At 57.0% G+C, this 19,941-nt stretch overlaps 1 protein-coding gene across 3 annotated transcripts in view; it reads left to right on the top strand.

Annotated features, from left to right (window-relative positions):
* Positions 1 to 19,941, top strand: part of CFAP77 (cilia and flagella associated protein 77) — a 129,868-nt gene that overhangs the window by 73,078 nt on the left and 36,849 nt on the right. For all 3 annotated transcript variants that reach the window (XR_003902124.1, XR_003902125.1, XM_029921040.1), the window contains exons 2-3: positions 1,014 to 1,113; positions 1,622 to 1,850. Coding sequence is in view for 1 of the 3 variants with exons in the window: in XM_029921040.1 (XP_029776900.1) it covers positions 1,014 to 1,113; positions 1,622 to 1,850 (329 nt within the window). In the remaining 2 variants the exon portion in view is untranslated. The remainder of the gene's footprint in view (positions 1 to 1,013; positions 1,114 to 1,621; positions 1,851 to 19,941) is intronic.

Genomic DNA, 19,941 nt, shown 5'->3' with positions numbered 1-19,941 from the left:
GTCAGAACTCAGCAAGGGCTCACTGAAGCAGCAGAAGATGTTCTAAGCACTGGACAGGACAGGACCTCTGACCTTAGGCCAATGCTACTTGAAAGAGAGGCTGTGTAATCTTTTTTTAAAGTTTATTTACATTTGACAGAGAGAGAGAGAGCATGAGCAGGGTAGGACCAGGGAAAGACAGAGAATCTGAAGTGGGCTCTGTGCTGACAGCAGAGATGCCGACACAGGGCTCGAACTCACAAACCGTGAGACCATGCGATGATGACCTGAGCCAAAGGCAGATGCTTAGCCAACTGAGCCACCCAGGCGCCCCAAGAGAGGCCATGGAACCTGATGACTTAGAGCCCCGGCTGGAGGCCTGTGAACCCAGCCTACCCCTTACGGGCTGTGGGTCCCAGGAACCTTTCTAGCGGTCTCTAGAATGGGGGAGTCACGTGGTTGGTAACAGAGCAGTCTGTCCCTAAGACCCCCTTCTGTCCAGCCTCCGGGAGGTGCCGGTGGGCTTGTTACCATCCCCCACGGCAGGTGAGGACTCAGGGAGCACCGACATCCTCACAGGCGGCCGTGACAATGATGCTAGCCATCCTGGATAGGAATGGGGTCGGGGGTGGGGGCGAGGCGGCCCGTACGTGAGCAGGGGCCCCGGGAGAACCTCTGCGAACCAGGCCTCCAGGCGTATCTGCAGGGGGCACTCACTTCGGGCGCCGGCCAGGCTGGACCCCAGCGCAGCCGCCCAGGGCGGGGCCTGCCGCGCGCCCCTCCCATTGCACAGGCCTCCTGACCCCGCTCACTGTCCCTCATCACGAGCACACCAGGCAGGCTTTTCGAGTTGTGTCTCGATGCCCAGCGCCCTGGGCGCTCCCTCAGGGAGGGCTCTACCATCCCGCGCCCCAGGAGCCCTGAGGTCACGCTCAGGGCCTGGGCGCATCCCATCAATTCCTGTCGCTGAACATGGCACCTGTGGTCTGTGCGAGATTCGCTCCCCTCACCTTGGCTCCGTCTTGCCCCTCCAGGCCGAACTTGGGAAGTCCCGAGAACAAAGTGGCACTCTGCCTGGAATCGATTTCAATTACGGACTCTACACCCGGGGGCTGGATGGAGGGGTCCCCGCAGGTGAGCAGGCGTGCTTCGGAGCCCCGCCGGGCGGGCAGGGGCAGGAGCTCTCAACCCAGGCCGGCCCCTTGGCGGCTGGGAGAGAGCCGCAGTCACGGGGTCTGCCCTGCGGCCTGATTCTGGTGGAAGCCACAGTCTGGGCGTGGCCGAGACGGGGAGGTCCAGGTAGGTCCCCGGCTAAGCTGTCAGGGAGACAGCCTGGGCCCCAGCCGGTGGGGAACCTGGTCCCCAGACAAGAGGCTGAGCCCTGCCCCGTTGGAGCTTTGAGCACAGAAGGGGCTCAGGACCAGCCCTCCGATGGCCCCGAGGAGGTAACGGCCGGGTGAAGCCGGCTCTACAAGGATGCCGGGGCACCGCCCGGAATCTCCGGGAACCCCGACCCCTCCCTCCCAGCAGGCTCTGGGGTAACGGGAGGCGTGCGTGCCCCAGCTTCTTCTCGGTCAGGGGATTGCTTTACCCGCCCCCCCCCCCGACCACCGCACCCCGTTCTGTCCCTCCCCGCCCTCAGCCATCGGGCACTGGAACGTGTTTAGGCAGCAGCCCACACGCCCCCAGGAGCTGACCCGGGACTACATCACCATGAACCGCGGGGCGGTGAGAGCCGGCCTGGTGACCGCCCGGGAGAACTTCCTCTACCGCCAGCTCCACGACATCCGCATCAGTGACCAGGATGACCAGCGCACCAAGAAGGAGGCGCCCTCTCTCCCTCCAGACCTGACGTTCGGGGTCGTGGCACGGTGAGTGGCCCGCATGCTCGGCCGTGTCCCTCACCGTGGGGCCGGCGGGCACTCAGAGGTGACTGCACTGGGGAGCGATGGGCGCCGTGACTTGGAACTCCGGGAAGCGGGTGGCGCTCCAGGCCCGGTCAGTCGTGTATCTCACAGACCCTGGTCGCAGGGAGAGGCTCAGCAGCAGACCCTGACCCACGGCCCAACTCTGGGATGCGGGACATTCTCTAAAGTAGGATGCGGGGCGCCTGGGGGGCTCAGCCGGTGGAGCATCTGACTTCAGCTCAGGTCATGATCTCACAGTCCGGGGGTTCGAGCCCCGCGTCGGGCTCTGTGCTGGCAGCTCGGGGCCTGGAGCCTGCTCTGTATTGTGTGTCTCCCTCTCTCTCTCTGTCGTCTCTCTGCAGCGAAAACCACAGATGTTCTGTGTAGCAGGGCTTCCTAGCTCGCACTGTGTCACCACACAAAAATTGCTGGTGTTTATACCTCGCACTGCGCAAATAAACACAAGTGCCCACAGCTAGCAGCAAGTGGCCTGGGCCGCCAAGCCCCACCCAGAGGCCCGTGACCGAGAAGCCAGTATCTTGGTCCATCTATGTGGCCGTGCCACCAACAGTCTGGCCCCGGCCTCTCTCCCAACCCCATCCCACTGTGCCTGGGTAGGTGACGTCCTCGGGCTCTCCCGCCATACTTGGTTGCTGTTGTTATTTTATTATTATTGGTGATGCTTCCTTCTTTATTTTTTATTTTTCCTAATTATTTTCTATTGTAAGATTTACTATCTCTTGTAAGTTTTTATTTATTTTGAGAGAGAGAGAGCATGAGTATGAGTGGTGGGGGGTGAGAGGGGCAGTGATAGAGAGAGAAAGAGAATCCCAAGCAGGATCCAGGCTCCCAGGGCAGTGCCTACACAGGGCTTGAACTCACAATCCGTGAGACCATGACCTGAGCCGAAGTCAAGTGTCAGATGCTTAACCGACTGGCCCCCAGGCGCCCCAAGATCAACTGCGCAGCTCCGTGGCATCAAGGACGGTCACCTCACTGTGCAGCCAGCACCCCCTGCGTCTCCAGAGCTCTTTCTGCTTCCTGGGCTGGACTCGGTCCCCGTTCTGGGGCGTCTCCCAATTCCTCCCGTCCCTCGGCTCTTAGCACCCTCCGTTCCGCGTTCCATCTCTACATGGTTGACTACTGTGGATGCCGCATCTAAATGGAATCGTGCAAACTCTGCTCTTTTGTTTCTGGCTTGTTTCACTCACTAACGCCCCCCAGCGTCATCCACGCTATAGCGGGGGTCCTGATTCCCTTCCTTCTCAGGGCTGAATAATACCCCGCTGTGTGGATACGCCGCACTTCGTTTCTCCATCGATGTCGATGGACATCTGGCTGGTGTCCACCTTTGGGCACCGTGAGCGGAGCTCTGGGCGCGGGTGGGCAGGTATCTGCGGGAGCCCCCACCTTCCGCTCTTCTGGGTCCTCCCGCCGTGGGGCTGCTGAGTGGGGATCCCAAGCTTCGTGTTCACAGAAATGCCGCCGTGCGTTCTGCAGGGGGAGCGCTGTTCTCTCCCGCGCCCTCCCCCCTCTTCTCGCCGCCCCACCTCGTAGAGCCGGCTCACTCTCCGCGTTCAGCTCCGCATCGTCCCCGCAGCACCTCTCCCAGCCTCCAGCCTCCCGTGGCCCCAGCCGTGCCCACCTCTCACCTGAAATGCATTTCCATTCAGCAGCCCTCAAAACGTGGAACGTGACCGTAGAGACCCACTGGAAGGTCATTTCTGGACCCGATTAACAAGCCGTCAGCACGCCGCCCTCCCCCACCTTTGAAATTGTGCCCTAACGTCAGTGCCTCCAAGGCAAGGTTCCCCAAGGCCGCCCGGAGTGCAGAGGGACAGAGAGCCCCACTGTGCGCCGGATCGCTGGGCTAGTCCGGGCCGGTCACCAGTGTCTGGGAGACGGCGTGGGACCCCGGGCAGCTGTGGCCAGGAGTCAGCCCGTGGCCACCGGGATGTTTTCTCACCAGGACTTCTGTTTCCTGACCTGGAAGCAGGTTCTTAGAGCTGTAACTTGGCCCGCGGGGGACTCTCAGGTTCCGTTTGGTCTGTCAGTTTCCCTTCCTTGTCCCCAAAAGTAGGTGCGGGAGGCAGGTGGGGTGACTTGCCAGGTTTAGGCAGGGAGAACTTGACCGACCTCCCTAAGCTGGGTTCTCAACCCGGTGTGCTTATACTGAAAAACAGAATTTCAGAAGACACGTCACCTGGTTCAAAGCCATCATTAAAAGAAGAAAGCAGGGACACCTGGCTAGTTCAGTCGGTGGAGCATGTGACTCTGGATCTCGGGGTCCTAAGTTCAAGCCCTACATTGGGTATAGAGCCTACTTCATGAAAATAATAAATTAAATAAATAAAACAAGGAAGCAGACGTGCAGAGAGGTGAAGAGATTTGCCCAAGGTCACACAGCAGGTGGGGACCAGACCAGAGCCGGATGGAGAGCCAGGTGGGAGGACTCCCCGTCCAGTGCCCCTTCCGGCACACTGGCCTCCTTGCACACAGCCCCAGTTTCCGGCCCTGGGGCTTCATTATTCCATGTACAGTGGAAAAGCTTAAGTCAGCTGGGCTCAGAAAGGACATCCATTATCATCTGGCTTTCAATATAAAATCTTAAATTGCCATCAAACGGCTACAATTCGAGGGTAGGGACGTGATGAAGTGCGGGCTATATCCTGTGTGATGGTAAATGGGCTTTGCATATGCAAATTGAATGGATTTTAAAATGGTATTTAATGACAATTTTCGTAGCCGACCTTAACATTAATTGCGCAAAAATGAAAATGCTGCATTAGGTTGCTGTTAGCAGCAAATATCGGGGCCATAAAGCTTTATCTTTATCAACAGTGGCCCTTTCTCATGTGTCAGGGCGGCCCGGCAAATTGCAAGCAAAAGAGCTTTTACGGAACAAAAATATCCCCCACAGAGGGCCCAAATCAGCATCAATTTTGCTTTATTTCTTCGTAAATGGAGGTTAAATGGCTGCTGGGAAAGCTTTTACCGAGACGCCCAGGGCGAGTGCAGGCCCCCCGCCCCACGGCCGCAGGAGGGGGCGCTCAGCGGCGGGCGCTCCTCTCCGTAATGGGACTATTACTTTAAAGTTATGGGGCCGAGGCCCATTTTCTAATGATCCCCCTTTACAAGCCTCGACTGTATTTATTTCTTTACTTTAAAAGCATGTTAAAAAACCAAAAACCAAATCTGATTACACGCAACTACCCAAGGAGTTGTTGGGGGCGATTTGGTCCAATAAATAAATAGACAAACGAGTGTCATTTGTACTCGTGGCTCCGGATATGCTAAAAATAATAACAATAAAGGCCCGTCCCAGACCGAGTCCACGGAAAGCTCTCTCTAAGCGGGGGAGGCTCACGGGCGCGCCACCACCGTGGGAGATGAAACTCTGACCGACGCTATTCTTCCTGTCGCCCAGAATCAACTCCTCCTGCCCCCCGCGTAGTTTGCGGGGGTGTGGAGGCCGGCGCCCACCCCCTCAGCCTCTCCCCCCAGACGGGATCCACACCTCGGTTTGGGATTATGACCTCCTTCCTTCCACGCAGCTGCTTGGGATGTGGCACAAATGGTCAGTAAATCGGAAAGGTACATTTCAGCCCACGAGCTGGTGTGGCTAAAAGAAAGTGGTGGCCCCGAACCACAACCGGGAAACTGTACCCCCGCGGCCACTCGGCCACCAGCGGGGGCCGCGGCCAGGTCAGCCCACAGAGGTGTGTGGCCCATGCCGTGATAAAAAGTGTGAATGAGTTGCCACATTTATTTTTAAAACATGTTTTTTAATGTTTATTTTATTTTTCTTTATTAGAGAGAGACAGAGGGGGAGCGGGAGAGGGTCAGAAAGAGAGAGGGAGACACAGAATCTGAAGCAGGCTCCAGGTTCTGAGCTGTCAGCACAGAGCCGGATGTGGGGCTTGAACCCACGAACCGTGAGATCATGACCTGAGCTGAAGCCGGACGCTGAACCGACTGAGCCACCACACTGGCTCCTCCTGAGTTGCCACATTTACAAAGCCAGGGATTTTATATAAAAGAGCCTGGATTTCCTGCTTCTCCTAAAAAGTCAGAAGCCTGGAGGTGGGGGACGGGTGCTGGGTGGCTCAGTCAGTTAAGCGTCTGACCCCAGATTTTGACTCAGGTCATGATCTCACGGTCGCAAGACCAAGCCCCGCGTCGGGCTCTGTGCTGACAGCCTGGAGCCGGCCTGGGATTCTCTGTCTCCCTCCCTCTCTGCCCCTCCTCCCCTCGCTCTCTCTTTCAACAATCAAAATAAGAGATCAGAAGCCCAGCACCCAGGGTCCACAGTCAGGCACCTGGGGCTGCAGCGGAGGGGCAGCGTCCCCATTTGGACAGACCCCACGGCACCCTTCTGTCCGTCTCCTCCCCGCCCAGCCTGGCCTCTCCCATTTTTGCTGTCTGTCTGGTCCCGGTGGCCACAGAGTTTGCGGCTGCCGGTGTCGACGGTCGTCCTGACCCCTCAGCTAACTGCTGCCTCTCTGTCCTCTGACAGGTCGGGGCCACCACTAGCAGAAGCCGCCCTGAGCCGAGTGTACGTGGTGGGCGTTCTGTGCTTGTAACCACTAAAGCTGATACCGAGCCTGTGCAGGCGTCATGCCTCAGTCTGCCATTTGCTTCGCAGGCCAGGAAAGGGGGTGTCCGGGCCCCGCTTATGGCTGCAAGGTGGCAAAGCCGGATTTGTTCCCCGTCAGGCTGGCCGGCTTTCAGGACCAGCCCCCTAGGATTGGGGCAGCTGCAGGGAGCCTGGGCCGTATCGCTCCGCTGCTGCACCATCAAATCTCAGACTCTGAGTCCAAGAAAGATTTTAAATTCTTATTACCCACATGTAGGGCCACATGGATCTCCAAGCACGCTGTGACCCAAGGTCCATAAACAGATATGTCCGGAGGCCAGAAATGTAACTGTTAAAGAAGCACTTAATTATTGATGCATTTTAATAAGTGTTTGCACATGTTTCCATGCCCCCCCCCCCCCCGGCACATCGCAATGGTTACTACTCCTAATTGGTCCAGCGCCGTCCATTATGAGGAGTCTGGGAGGGGCGGGGCGGGGAGGAGCAGCAAGAGCCCGGCAGCAGCCGGCACTCCTGGAAGATTCCGGGTGCTCAGGGCTCCACCACTGTCCTGCCTGGGAGCCTCATGCCGCACACCAGGCAAGGAGGCTCGCAGGGGGGTACATCACTCAGTCAATAAGCAAACAGCCCCCGCGTGTCTGGGTGTGACGTGCGCCAGGTCGGTGGCCCGTGCTCTGAGCTAATAATGGCAATGAGACTTGGTTGCTATCATTACGTGTCAGGCATCCTGAGCCTCCTGGGATGTGTTCCGTCCTTAAATCGCTCCGAACAGCTCAGCGAGTGGCCACGTTGTAACCCCTACATGCCCATCTGGCAGAAGAAGAGACAGAGGGTCAGAGAGGCGAAGTGGTCTGTCCCTGGCTGCGCTGCCCTTGGGACGGCCGGTGTGGCAGTGATCCGCTTGCCTAACAAACACGAGGATGGAGGTGATACGGGAGTTTCCTCTGCACCAGACGGGGGCTGAGACAGAATGTATGTGTACCCTGTACCGGAAGAGTGGACGGCCCTCGCGTCTGGGTTTTTCTTAAAGCCTTACACCGAATCTGGACACAGCGAGCTTTCGTTTCGACGCGCCCCTCCCCCACGTCCTGATAGACAGACTCCTCGACGGGCCCTCTAGAAGCTTCACTGCGCTGGATGCTCCAAGCCTGCTGTGCTCCCCTCAGTATCCCTGGGGCTGACCACAGCGGCCTTGCAGCAGAGGCCCGCGGTGAATCCTCGCCAAATGAACGCAGGAGCAAGCGGCCACCTTGGAATCCGAACGGGAAGCTGGCAGCAGTGAGCGACTTCGGTGGGACACTCGGCTCGTCCACCAATTAGGCTGGACCAGGGGGAAATGAGGAAGGCAAGACCGGCAGGAGACGCTCCCAGCCCACCCTCTGTCTGCGCGGCTGGGCCGGCTCTCAGAGACGTCTCCAGCCTGACATTGACAAATGTGAAGGATGGAGGAAATTTTACAGGCTGTTAAAAAATGTTTGCTGCCTGACAGGTTTTTTGAATCTTTCTGCCAAGCTGATTTATTTTACAAATGTACAATGGGCCCATCAATCACTCTGGGTTATTTTGTTTCTCCCGGAGCTGACGGCCAAAATCCGAGCCGCCCACCCAAAGTCCTATAAAATAATAATAAGCCCCTTCCCAGACGACTGCTCCAGGGATGCAAGGCAGTCTCTGAATGGGGAGACCAGCTCCAGAATTATGGGTGGCACGAAACCCAGCTGAATGAAACGGACTGACCACAAGGGGGAGCCTGTGGATCTTGCAAAGACCCCCCTGGAGCCTGAACCGCACGTCCCGCTGGCCAAGGGGCTCTGGGCGGACAGGTGGCTCCTGGAGGCCAGGGACAATGTCAGTGTTGTCATTAAAGCCAGGTACCTGGTAGGCACTCAGCAAGTACTCGTTGAGGAGAAATATGGTTCGGAACTTTTGAAGGCTTTGAGACAGAGTAATTGAAAGTGAACTCCCAGTCCATTTGAGACCAGAGAGAGGGTGGTGAAGCCAGGGTCCTGTGTCATTTAACAGACTCCGCCGTGTTCCCCGGTGGTTGACCTTACAAATCAGTGTGGTGGTCATGCTGCCTCAAAGAGTGAATGTGTCCCGTGGCCTCATTAGTAGAGGTAGCAAGTCCAGAACAAAGGAGGTTACCTTCCTACTCTATTCTGCTGCTCAGGTCACACTTGTAGCATCAAGTTAAAAAGTGGGAGGCATCCTAAACGTCCATCAACTGATGAAAGATCAAGAGGATGTGGTTTATCTATACAATGGAGGACTACATGGCGATGAGAAAGAATGAAGTCTGGCCATTTGTAGCAACGTGGATGGACCTTGAGGGTGTCATGCTAAGTGAAATAAGTCAGGCAGAGAAGGTCAGATACCATATGTTTTCACTCATAGGTCTAACAGGAGAAACTTAACAGAGGACCATGGGGGAGGGGAAGAGGAAAAATAGCTGGGAAGAGGGAGGGAGGCAAACCACGAGAGACTCTTGAATACTGAGAACAGACTGAGGGCTGAAGGGGGAGGAGGAGAGGGAGAGGGGTGATGGGCATGGAGGAGGGCCCTTGTGGGGAAGAGCACTGGGTGTTATATGGAAACCAACTTGACAATAAACTATATTTAAAAATATATAAATAAGTAAACATTAAAAAGAGTTCTAAAAAGAAAAAATAAAAATAAATAAATAAACCAAATGGGAGGCATCCTACAAATAGCAAAGTGTCCAGAGACTGCAGCGTGGGGCGTGGGACGAGGGACAGAGGCCTCTGTGTACGAACGTGATGGAAAATGACAGCGGAGGGGCTTTTTCCTCGGAGCCTTGAGAGAGTGAAGCGGGCCCGGCGTGTGGCATCACAGAACCCTCGCTAAGCGGCTGACTGGGGCGTCCCCGAAATCCTTACATCTCTGTCAAGTAGGGGCTGCTATCCCCATTTTATAGATGAGGAGACTGAGGCACAGAGAGTCGCTTGCCCAAGGCCACACGGCCAGTTGGTGACGGAGCCAGGGCCTGAGCGACGTCTCCTACCCACGGCCTGCGCGATTCCGGGGGGCACAGCCAGACCCCGAGTGAGGGGATCACTTCACAACCTGGGAGCCGTCCGCAAGGCCGCCCGAGTCCCGGAGGGTCCCCGGCAGCGGGGTGGCGGCACTCCCGGGGACCCGGCTCCCACGGAGGAACTAGGGGCTCCTCCTGCAGCCCGGCCCTCCATCTTCCCACGAGGAAACTGAGGCCGGGCCCGCTTCTGTCCTTTCGCAAGAGGTCCCAGGTGGACTTGGAACCACAGGGATTCGGGTCCAGGCGGTTTACTCCAGGACCCTCAGGCTTGGGCGGAGGTGTTGGCTGGCACCCCAAATGGCTGCCTGGCGGAGCTATGTCCGATGAGGGTCCCCCACCCCCTTCCCAGGGGCGGCCTGCGTCATGGACTTGACCCTGAGGCCTTTTGTGAAAACAGGCCCAGGCGGGGAGACGTGGCTGGAGGAGGTGTGGGGTCCCACCCCCGCCCCTTCCTCTCTGGCACCCCTGCCCACTGCTCCTGCCATACCTCTCCCACCTCCCCAGACTCCCGCTCACTCCCCCCACCCAGGTGGCTTTGTTGCCAGAGCCAGAAATGAGACATTTTTCATGCTTTGCCTTTTTTTCCCCTCTCTGCTCTCCTGCGGCCCGGACAGAGATTTATTCCCGGCCCGAGGCTCCCGGCATTCGGCGCAGGGAGGGCCCAGGGAGGCGCTGATGGGCCCATAATGGATAGGGCCGCGCTCCCCTGGGGCCTGGCCCTCCCGAACCCCATCCATCAGGAGCGGCTCGGTGCCAGGGTCAGCGCGCTAACGAGGCCGCGGGCCGCTCCCCCTCGGGGCCTCCCCGGCTCACGACTCCCGCTTTTGATTCTTCCAGAGCTGGGCCGCGCCTGTCTGCCTCGGTGGGCAAAGCGCGAGGGCGGGCTGGGCACCCGCGGTCCCAGCCAGGATGCCGGTCCGAGGGCTCGCTGGGCCGCGCCCGCCTCTGCCTCCCCGCAATGCAGAGGCCGCTGGGACACGGGGCACGGAGGAGCTGGTCCCTGCGGAAAGCCGGCCAACACCCCCTGCGGCGAGAGCCAGGCTTCAGGCCTGACCTGTTTCTGTGCAAGACCCTCAAGCAAACGAATTCAGAGTCGGGGGCGCCTGGGGGGGTCCGTCGGCGAAGCGTCGGACGTCGGCTCAGGTCATGATCTCGTGGTTCGTGGGTTCGAGCCCCGCGTCGGGCTGTGTGCGGACAGCCTGGAGCCTGGAGCCTGCTTCGGATTCTGTGTCTCCCCCTCACTCTGCCCCTCCCCTGCTCACACTCTGTCTCTCAAAAATAAATAAAACATTAAAAAAAATTCAGGGGCGCCTGGGTGGCTCAGTCGGTGAGCGTCCGGCTTTGGCTCAGGTCATGATCTCACGGTTCATGGGTTCCAGCCCCGCTTTGGGCTCTGTGCTGACAGCTAGCTGGAACCCTTCTTCAGATTCTGTGTCTCCCTCTCTCTCTGACCCTCCCCTGCTTGCGCTCTCTCTTTCTGTCTCTCAAAAATAAAAACATTAAAAAAAATTTTTTTAATAAAAAAAAATTCAGAGTAAGCGTGTCCCTGAATACGTTATGCCCAGGGGCCAACCCAGTCCTTTTCCCTTTGGAAGCCAGCTGGAGGCGGGCATCCACGCCAGAGAGCCGGGCGCCTGCATTAGGTTCGAGAAAGCGAGATATGGGCTCCCGTTCCCTGAGCCCCTCAGGCCGGGCGCGGGGACGGCTGCTCCAGGCACAGCGCTCAGGTGACCTTCCCTATGACCTATTCGTAGCGGCTTGCTTTCCACACCTGGGGAAACTGAGGCGTGGAGACACCTGCCCATGATCCCGTGGCCGGACAGCGGTGTTGGACCTCACGGGTCCTGTGACTTCCGTCACGCGGTGCCCGCCCGTGCCAGCGTGGCGCCGCGGGTTTGGGAAACGGAGAGAAAGCAGGACACAACCTAACGCAGCCTCGGATGTGGCGCTCGATGTTTCGGGGTGGGCGGAGCAGAGGGCCCGGGGGGGACTTGGGGCCCTGCCTGGTCTTGCTCACTGCGGTGTCCCCGGCGCCCAGCACAGGCCTGGGACTCAGTAGGTGCTCAATAAGTGCTTATTGCCTTACCGCATGAGAGAGACTGATTGGCTGGATCGTGACCCATCCCCAACGTGGAAACAGCCGACACGTGAGGGCAGCGGACCCTTCCCGGGCGCGGGCCTGTCGGGCACGGAGCCTCGGCTGTCAGCGCCCTGAGGCTTCGGGGACAACTCACCACACACCTGGTGGCTGAAAACGACAGTCTTCTCTGCTCGTGTGGAGCCCAGAAACCCGAACTCAAGGTGTCACCGGCCCCATTCCCTCCGAAGCGTCTAGGTCCGAGCCTCTGCCAGCTGCTGGTGGCCCCGGGTGCGCCTGGCTTGTGGCCGCACCCTCCAGTCTCTGCTCCGTGCCTGCCTCCGGATGCAGTGTGACGACACGTGTCACCGGATTTACGGCCTCACCCAAATAATCCAGGGTGATCTGACCTCAAGGCCTCAAAGCCAGTGACCTCTGCAAAGCCTCCTTTTCCACATCAGGTCACATTCATGGGTCCCGGGGCTTTGAACGAGGACACATCTGGAGGGGGGGGCACGATGCACCCCACTGTGCTCATCAAGGCGTCTTACCACAAAATCAGAAAGCCCCGCCTTTTGGTCACCATGGGGTTCTGAGGAAACTGCCTTTACTACTATTTTCTTAAGTTTGTTTATTTTGAGAGAGAGAGTGCCAGGGAGGGGAGGGACAGAGATGGGGGGGAGAGAGAGAGAGAGAGAGAGAGAGAGAGAGAGAGAGAGAGAGAGAGAGAGAGAGAGAGAGATCGCATGCAGCCTCCACGCGCTCAGGGCAGAGCCGGACGTGGGGCTCGAACAAACTGTGAGCTCACGATCTGAGCCGAAACCAAGAGTCAGACGCTTGGAGGAAACCGCCTTTAGAATTATTGCCCGGGGGTGGTTGCTGCTGGAATCTTCTTCCGTGTTCCCCGTCATGGTTCATGGGAAATAAAACAGTAGTCTAAGATGTTAATGTTTGTTTATTTATTTATTTTTGAGAGAGAGAGAGAGAGAGCGAGCTGGGGAGGGGCAGAGAGAGAGGGGGACACAGAATCGGAAGCAGGCTCCAGGCTCCGAGCTGTCAGCACAGAGCCCGACGCTGGGCTCGAACCCATGAACCGTGGTCTTGACCAGAGTCGCAGTCAAATGTGTAACCGACTGAGCCCCCCCCCCAGGCGCCCTTTAATCAGCCATAAGATGAGAGGTATCAGCGCTCCCCGGAGGAGCAAATGTTTCACCACTCCTTTCTGTGTTTATTAGGAAACTCCAAAGACACAGGAAAGTTCAGATGCTTCATAACCAACTCCATGAACCTGCCGCTCAGATTTAGCAAATTTAACCGCCTGGCCGTATTTGCACCCGAGGGTTTTTTTAAAATTATCATTAAAGGGGCACCTGTGTGGCTCAGCTGGATGGGCGTCCGACTTTGGCTCAGGTCATGATCTCACAGTCTGTGGGTTCAAGCCCTGCATCAGGCTCTGTGCTGACAGCTCAGAGCCTGGAACCTGCTTCGGATTCTGTGACTCCCTCTCTCTCTGCCCCTCCCTTGCTCGCTCTCTGTCTCTCTCTCAAAATAAAATAAAGACATTAAAAAATTTTTTTTAATTATCATTAAAGAAATAAAATAGAACTCAGGATGCCTGGGTGGCTCAGTCGGTTAAGTGTCTGACTTCAGCTCAGGTCATGATCTCACGTGAGATCGTGAGTTTGAGTCCCGCGTCGAGCTCTGTGCTGACAGCTCACAACCTGGAGCTGCTTCAGAGTCTGTGTCTCCTTCTCTCTCCTCTGCCCACCCCTCCCCTGCTTGCGCTCTCTTTCTCTCTCAAAAATAAATAAACATTTAAAAAATTTTAGTAAAAAAATAATAAACTAGAACAAATACAGCTTGAAGCGCCTTCTGACCCCTCCCTCACCCCACAGCCTGCCCTCCGGCCCCAGAGGAGCATCCTGAGGTTGGAATCCTCATGCTTTCCCTCTGGACTTTCCCCGTCTTTGCTACAGCATTCGATGTCCATCAATAATGTGCATGAGTTCAAGCGGCTTCAAACACATAAATCACGTTGCGTGGCCACTTGCTTTCTTCACTCCACACCGTTGCAAACGTCGCCCTGGTCCGCTGGGCGGGGGTGTCTGTCCCCCATCGCCGCACATGCAGGTGGCTTCTTGCTTCCCGTGTGAGAGATTCCTCAGGGTCACGTCCGCTGGCAGAGCTGCTGGACTGTGGGGGGACCCTCCTCAGCCTACGCCAGATGCGGGCTCTCTCTGCGCCTCCCTCACTGCCCCCCACCCCCATGGGGCACAGATGCCCATCTGCTGCTCACTTTGTCCCCAGATGCCGGGATCCCTGCACGGCAGACTCCAGAGTGACCTAGAAGGCACGCCGTCCGCTCTCCTGTCCATTGGCTTCGCCGAGCCTTTTCTCCCCAGAGGGGCTCAAGCCATAGCCCCTCTGTGCAGGTGCAGGTGCGCAGGGGGGAGCCCCCAAGTTTCGAGTGCAGGCCCCCAAGGTTGACAGAAGGTTCCAGCAAGCCTGTCCTGGCTCCTCTGCCCATCCTGCAGCAGCCGCCGCCTCTGGGCGCCTGTGCGGGGAAACTGCTAATTGACTTCACCCTTGTGAAAAATGTTAACAAATTGCAAATGACCTCTTAGACAAATTTAGAGGCCAGGAGTGTACTGACTAAGCCTGCCGCCTCTGTCATTAGCTTTTATGTTGGATCCACAAACAATTAAAAAATAACCACCCGCCCAGAGGTCCTCTTCTCTAATTAGCTCTAAGAGTCCTGCCAGAGAGAGGGAGAGAGAGAGAGCTGCGCCTCAATTACCGCCCTTGCTCCCAGCTAGTTAGAAAAGACAGGCCCTCGGGCCAAGGGGGGACAATTAGAAGGAGGCAGCTGTGGGTGAGGAGGGAGGTGGGCGCCCCGCGTGCCCTCGGGGCTCACGCCTACCGCCAGCTCCTCTGTCCTGGGCAGTGCTGGGCTGGAGGGTCCCCAGGACGGGCCCAGAGGGGGACTGGGGACCACGAAGACCAGGATCCCCTGGGGGGTGTGGGACTGCGCGTGTGTTAAAGTGCGGATGTCTGGGCCCCAGTCCTGGGGGGTCAGAATGCCTGATGGTGGGGGCCAGGCATCTGTACTTTGTTGGTTTTTATTGTTTATTTATTTGTTTGTTTATAGAAAGAGAGAGAGAACATGCACAAGGAGGGGCAGAGACAGAGGGAGGGAGAGAGAGAGAGAAAAATCCCAGGGAGCGCCTGACGTGGGGTTCGAACTCACAAACCGAGAGATCATGACCTGAGCCGAGATCTAGTGGGACGCTTAGCCGACTGAGCCCCCCAGACGCCCCCTGGGCATCTGTGCCCTGAATAAACTCTCTGGGTGATTCTTATTTGCCTGCAAGATTGCGGATCTCTGTCCTCACGGGATTGTAAGACAGTCCGTGAGGCATGGCCCAGACCCTGTCTCTGGCTCTGGGACAGAGGAGGACCCTGGGCACGCTTGCCTTCACGAACCCCTTCCTCCACACACAAAAAGTATTATAATAATTTAAAAACTATTGTATGGCTGTGCTCATTTTAAAAGAAATTAAAACATGTTCATGGGTCCCTAACAGTGTCTAGGGCCTCGGTGCCTGGCCTCCTGGGCCCGGGGACAGGCTGGCCCTGCCTTCTCCCTTCAGGCCTGTGGTGGGGAGGGTGGGGTCTGTGTCACACCTGGTCCAAGGGCAGCCACTCCAGCCAGCTGCTGATGCGCGGGAACGTGGGCCCAGCCCAGCGTCCCCATTACCAGACACTCTAATGCCGCTTTCAGTAAGGCCAGCATTGGATTAAAAAAGTTTTTTTTAATGTTTATGCATTTTTTGAGAGGGAGAGACAGAGTGTGAGCAGGGGAGAGGCAGAGAGAGAGGGAGACACAGAATCCGAAGCAGGCTCCAGGCTCCGAGCTGTCAGCACAGAGCCCGATGTGGAGCTTGAACCCATGAACCGTGAGATCGTGACCTGAGCTGAAGTCGGATGCCGACCAAGCCACCCAGGCGCCCCCAGACATTTGGATTTTTACGTGAGTTCTGATTTTTAAAAAAACATACATACTGATAGCAAAGAGTTTTTCAACACTACAGACCAAAGTAAGCCTGTCTGGGGCCACATGGCCTGGAGTCTGAACCTTGTTGGTGCAGGATCTTCAGATGCGGGTCCTGAGCAGGCTATTTCGTGTCGCTCAGCTGCACTAGTAGTTCAAGGTCATTAACACTAGTTCTTCATCAACGAGTTTCTTTTTTTTTTCCTTTTATTTATTTAAAACAAATTTTTAAAGTTAATTTGAGAGAGAGCGCGAGCAGGGGAAAGGCAGAGAGAAAGGGGAGACAGAGAGAGACAGAATCCCAAACAGGCTCCGCACTGTCAGTTCAGAGCCCAACGCGGGGCTCAAACCCACAAACCGTGAGACAAACCAAGGGTCAGATGCTTAACCGACGGAGCCACCCAGGCTCCCCATCAACCGGTTTCTTTATCAGTGAAATGGGGCGCGTCTCTGGTGGGGCTCTCATAAGGGCTACACGGCGACACGGCGCGGTCCCCAGGCTGAGGTGCGGCGTGGGCGGAGCCATGGCTCTCAGGGGCGACAGGAAGGATCTGGGGCGATGGACCTGTGTCCTGTCTTGGCCGTGTGGTGGGGACATGAGCCGCTCTGTGTGAGGAAACGGCGTGGGAACAAATGCACGGAAGAGCACGAGGAAATGTGGGGAATCTCCACGTCCATGTCCTGGGTGTGACCGCATCCTTCCGTGTGTAAGACGTTACCATGGAGGGAGCTGGGTAAGGGTACACGGGATCTCTCCGTTTTATTTCGCACAACTGCTTGTGGACCTACAACCATCTCGATAACATTTTTAATTTAAAAAAAAAAAGCAAAAAGGGGAACTGGGTGGCTCAGTCGGTGGAGCATCTGACTCTTGATTTCAGCTCAGGTCTTGATCTCCCAGTCCGTGGGTTCAGGCACCACATCGGGCTCTGAGCTGAGCACAGAGACTGCTTGGGATTCCCTCTCTCCTTCCCTCTCTGCCCTCCCCGCCTCTCAAAATAAATACACATTTGAAAAATAATTTAAAAGCCAAGGAAAGGGGAGAGGGATTTAGCTGTGTCGGCGGTACCGCGTAGGCACGGTTGGCCAGAATCACTCGTTAGAACGGTGATCCAGCTGTAGGACAAGCGAGGTGCTCAGCAGACGGTCACTGGAGTCACTTGGCTGTCAGACGCGAGCCCCTTCAGGAAGCCTGGGGTGCGGAGGAGCAAGCGGGGCCCCCCCCCCCCCCCCCCCCCCCCCCCCCCCCCCCCCCCCCCCCCCCGGCCCAGACGTGCGCTGCCAGAGCGCGACCCCGTGGGGGGCACACCCCCAGCTCGGACTCCTTCGACGGTGCCCCTGCCGGCGCCCCTGGTGGCCTCGGTTTTGATTTAGAGCCTCTGACAGAAGCTGGGCCAGCCTTTTCCCTCCTCCCAAAGCAGACCTTCCAGACGGCCCCGGCCTCGGCCCATCCCGGAGGCCACTGTCTGCCTCGCGCCCTCGAGGCAGTGCGGGCACCAGTGCCAGCGCCACCCCGCCCCCTGGGAGCCGCAGACACCGCACGTTAGAGACGGATTTTAATTTTATTTTAACAAAATAGCTGTCTCCACTGAAGGAAGCATCAAGCGCCAAATAACGACCAGTTTTGAGCCGAATCACATTGAACAGACCTCCGTGCTGTCATTGATTTTCCAGGAAGAAAAAAAATTGCCTCTGGCTACTAAACCGAATTAGTAGTCACTGATGACCAATTATTTTAGCCCGCTGTGAACGGAGAGCCAGTACTAAGATCCGGTTTGTCAGACCCAAGGCTCCCTTCTCCAACACCTTTCAGCAAACACGCACCTGAAGAGTCCCTCGGAAGGCGCCGCGGCTCCTGTCTTCCTCCAAGTTCTCGGGCTGCACAAAGTTTTAATGAGCCGCGAAGATGAAGACGGGCTGCCATGAAAGGGGCCCCTAATCCACAGAGCGCTCTTTGGCAGAGAGGAGCGGGCAGGCAAATCAGGGCTGTCAGCCCCTCCGTGCCCCCCCCTGCACAAAGTGTCAGCCTAATGTTTGCAAATGATAATTTCCACTTCCCTCGCTCTTCCCCGGTGCCTTCATCCGAGATCAACCCCCGGTCTGGAGTATCAGTCGTGGAGCAGCGAAGATGGAGCGGATTGAACTAATTCGAAGTCTCTCATAGGCCCACCCCGAGCGGGGCTGATTTTGTTTCATTTTATTCCCCATTTTCCGCTTTCTTAGGCTCAGTTTTGACACGGTTTTGTGGTTGGCGAAAATGTCAGGCCGGCGAGCAGCTTCTCTGAGAGGTTCCTGCCGGGTTAGGGGTGAACCTTTTGTCACCGCTCAGATGCAGTGGGGGTCCTCGTGACCGCCCGGGAAGGCCTGAGGCACCGGGGACAGGGCCACCAAGGCTCAGGACCCACCGGCCTCCTCTGCCCAGAGGGAAGTGCTTCCGGGGCGGCAAAGGGTAGGAAAACACAACCTTATCGCCTGGGCACAGATCAGGACCAGAGGCGAGGCCACTGGAAAGGTTACCGGGCAGTGACAACTGGATCCTGTGGACCCGCTTTGGGGTCCCTGAGCACATGGCCCAACCGTAAAGGAGGCAGACTCTTTAGAGCCCGGGGAACCTGGACGGGGAACCTGGATGGGGGGGCCTCTCGTCCTGGCACCTGGTCGCTCTGCGTCTTCCTTGCTCTCAGAGTCCCGAGGACTCAGCGGGAATGCAGCTGGAGTGCTCAACAGCGGGCCTGGTGTAGTAGGTGCTCATTAAAACCGGAGGTGTTTCTGAATTGTTATTTCCTGATGCCCAGGGCAGGACTGGGGGTCACGGCGCCAGCCTGATCTGATTGCCTGTCCCCGTTCACGCCGACCCCTCTGTCCAGAGCCACCTTGCTTCGCTTCCCTACCCTGGCCACCTTCTGCTCATCCTCCAAGATCCATCAGAAAGCTCAGAGAGGGGGCATCAGACTCTTGAATCCGGCTCGGGTCATGATCTCACAATTCGTGGGTTTGAGCCCTGCATTGGGCTCCAAGCTGACAGCACTGAGCCTGCTTGGAGTTCTCTCTCTCCCTCTCTCTCTCTTTCTCTCTCTCTCTTTGCCTCTCCCCAACTCTCTCTCTCTTAAAAAAAAAAAAAAAGGCTCAGAGAGGAATTTCCTCCTCCGACGCCCTTGCTGAATGAAGTTCCTCTGAGCTCCAACTGGCTCTTGGGGCTGCAGGGGGCAGAGCCCACAGGCTCCCCACACAAATGCCAGACTCCCTAGCTGTGTGGTCTTGGCCCAGACAGTGAACAGCTCGGGGCCTCAGGTGTCCCGTCTTGAAATGGGAATGTCAGTAACTGTCTCTAGAGTTGCTGTCCCAAGGACTGAAGACGCAGGCAGAAGTGGGAGCTTGGCAATGACCCTTGTTTCTGCTGCCGGTCGTGCCCCCGCATTTCAGAGAGGGGATGCCCTCTCTGCCCGCTAGCTGGAGCCCGTTAGTGCTCCTGGGCGGGTCTCGTGGATACACGGACGGATGAGCACGTGAACGCGGAGCGGAGATCTCATTCATAGGATGTGTGGCTGTCGGTATGCCTCTTCCTCTCCCCTCTTGCTCAGAAGCCATCCTTGGCTCCCTAGGACCTTCCCGAAGACCTTCCTCCATTATGACTCCTGCCTTTTTCCTTTTAAGACAACTTTATTTGGGTGTGATTTATAGACACCAAAACGGTGCATGTACAAATTTGATGAATTTTGACACATTTATACACCTGGAGGCGGGGTCAGTTGGTACAGCATCTAACGCTTGATCTCAGGGTCGTGAGTTCGAGCCCCATGTTGGGTGTAAAGATTACTTGAGAAAAATGTATACCCCTGGGTACTCAATGAAAATACAGCACATTTCCATGACCTCCCAAGTCCCCAGGACCCCTTTGCCGACAGTCCCTTCCCTGGCTCCAGGAGGACCCCGCTGGGACCAAGCTCCCCAACTCTGAGGTGGACCTGGTCTGATGCCTTCGGCCCGCCCAGCCCAGGAGCCAGATGTTTGTGCATCGCTGCCCCTGCCTCCTCTCTGGGCTTTGCAGAGCCTCTCAGCAGCCCCCAAACCCCTTGCCCCCACCCCTGTGCTCTAGGGACCCCCCCAGTATCACGCGGAAGCACAGATATTCACAAGCACTTACGGATGGTTTAAAAAAAATTTTTTAATGTTTTATTTATTTTTGATACAGAGAGAGATAGAGTATGAGAGGGGGAGGGTCAGAGAGAGAGGGAGACACAGAACCGGAAGCAGGCTCCAGGCTCTGAGCTAGCGGTC

The sequence above is a fragment of the Suricata suricatta genome, chromosome 13 (assembly GCF_006229205.1).
Source record: "Suricata suricatta isolate VVHF042 chromosome 13, meerkat_22Aug2017_6uvM2_HiC, whole genome shotgun sequence".
Lineage (NCBI taxonomy): Eukaryota > Metazoa > Chordata > Mammalia > Carnivora > Herpestidae > Suricata > Suricata suricatta.
This window is presented reverse-complemented; position numbering and strand designations above follow the sequence as displayed.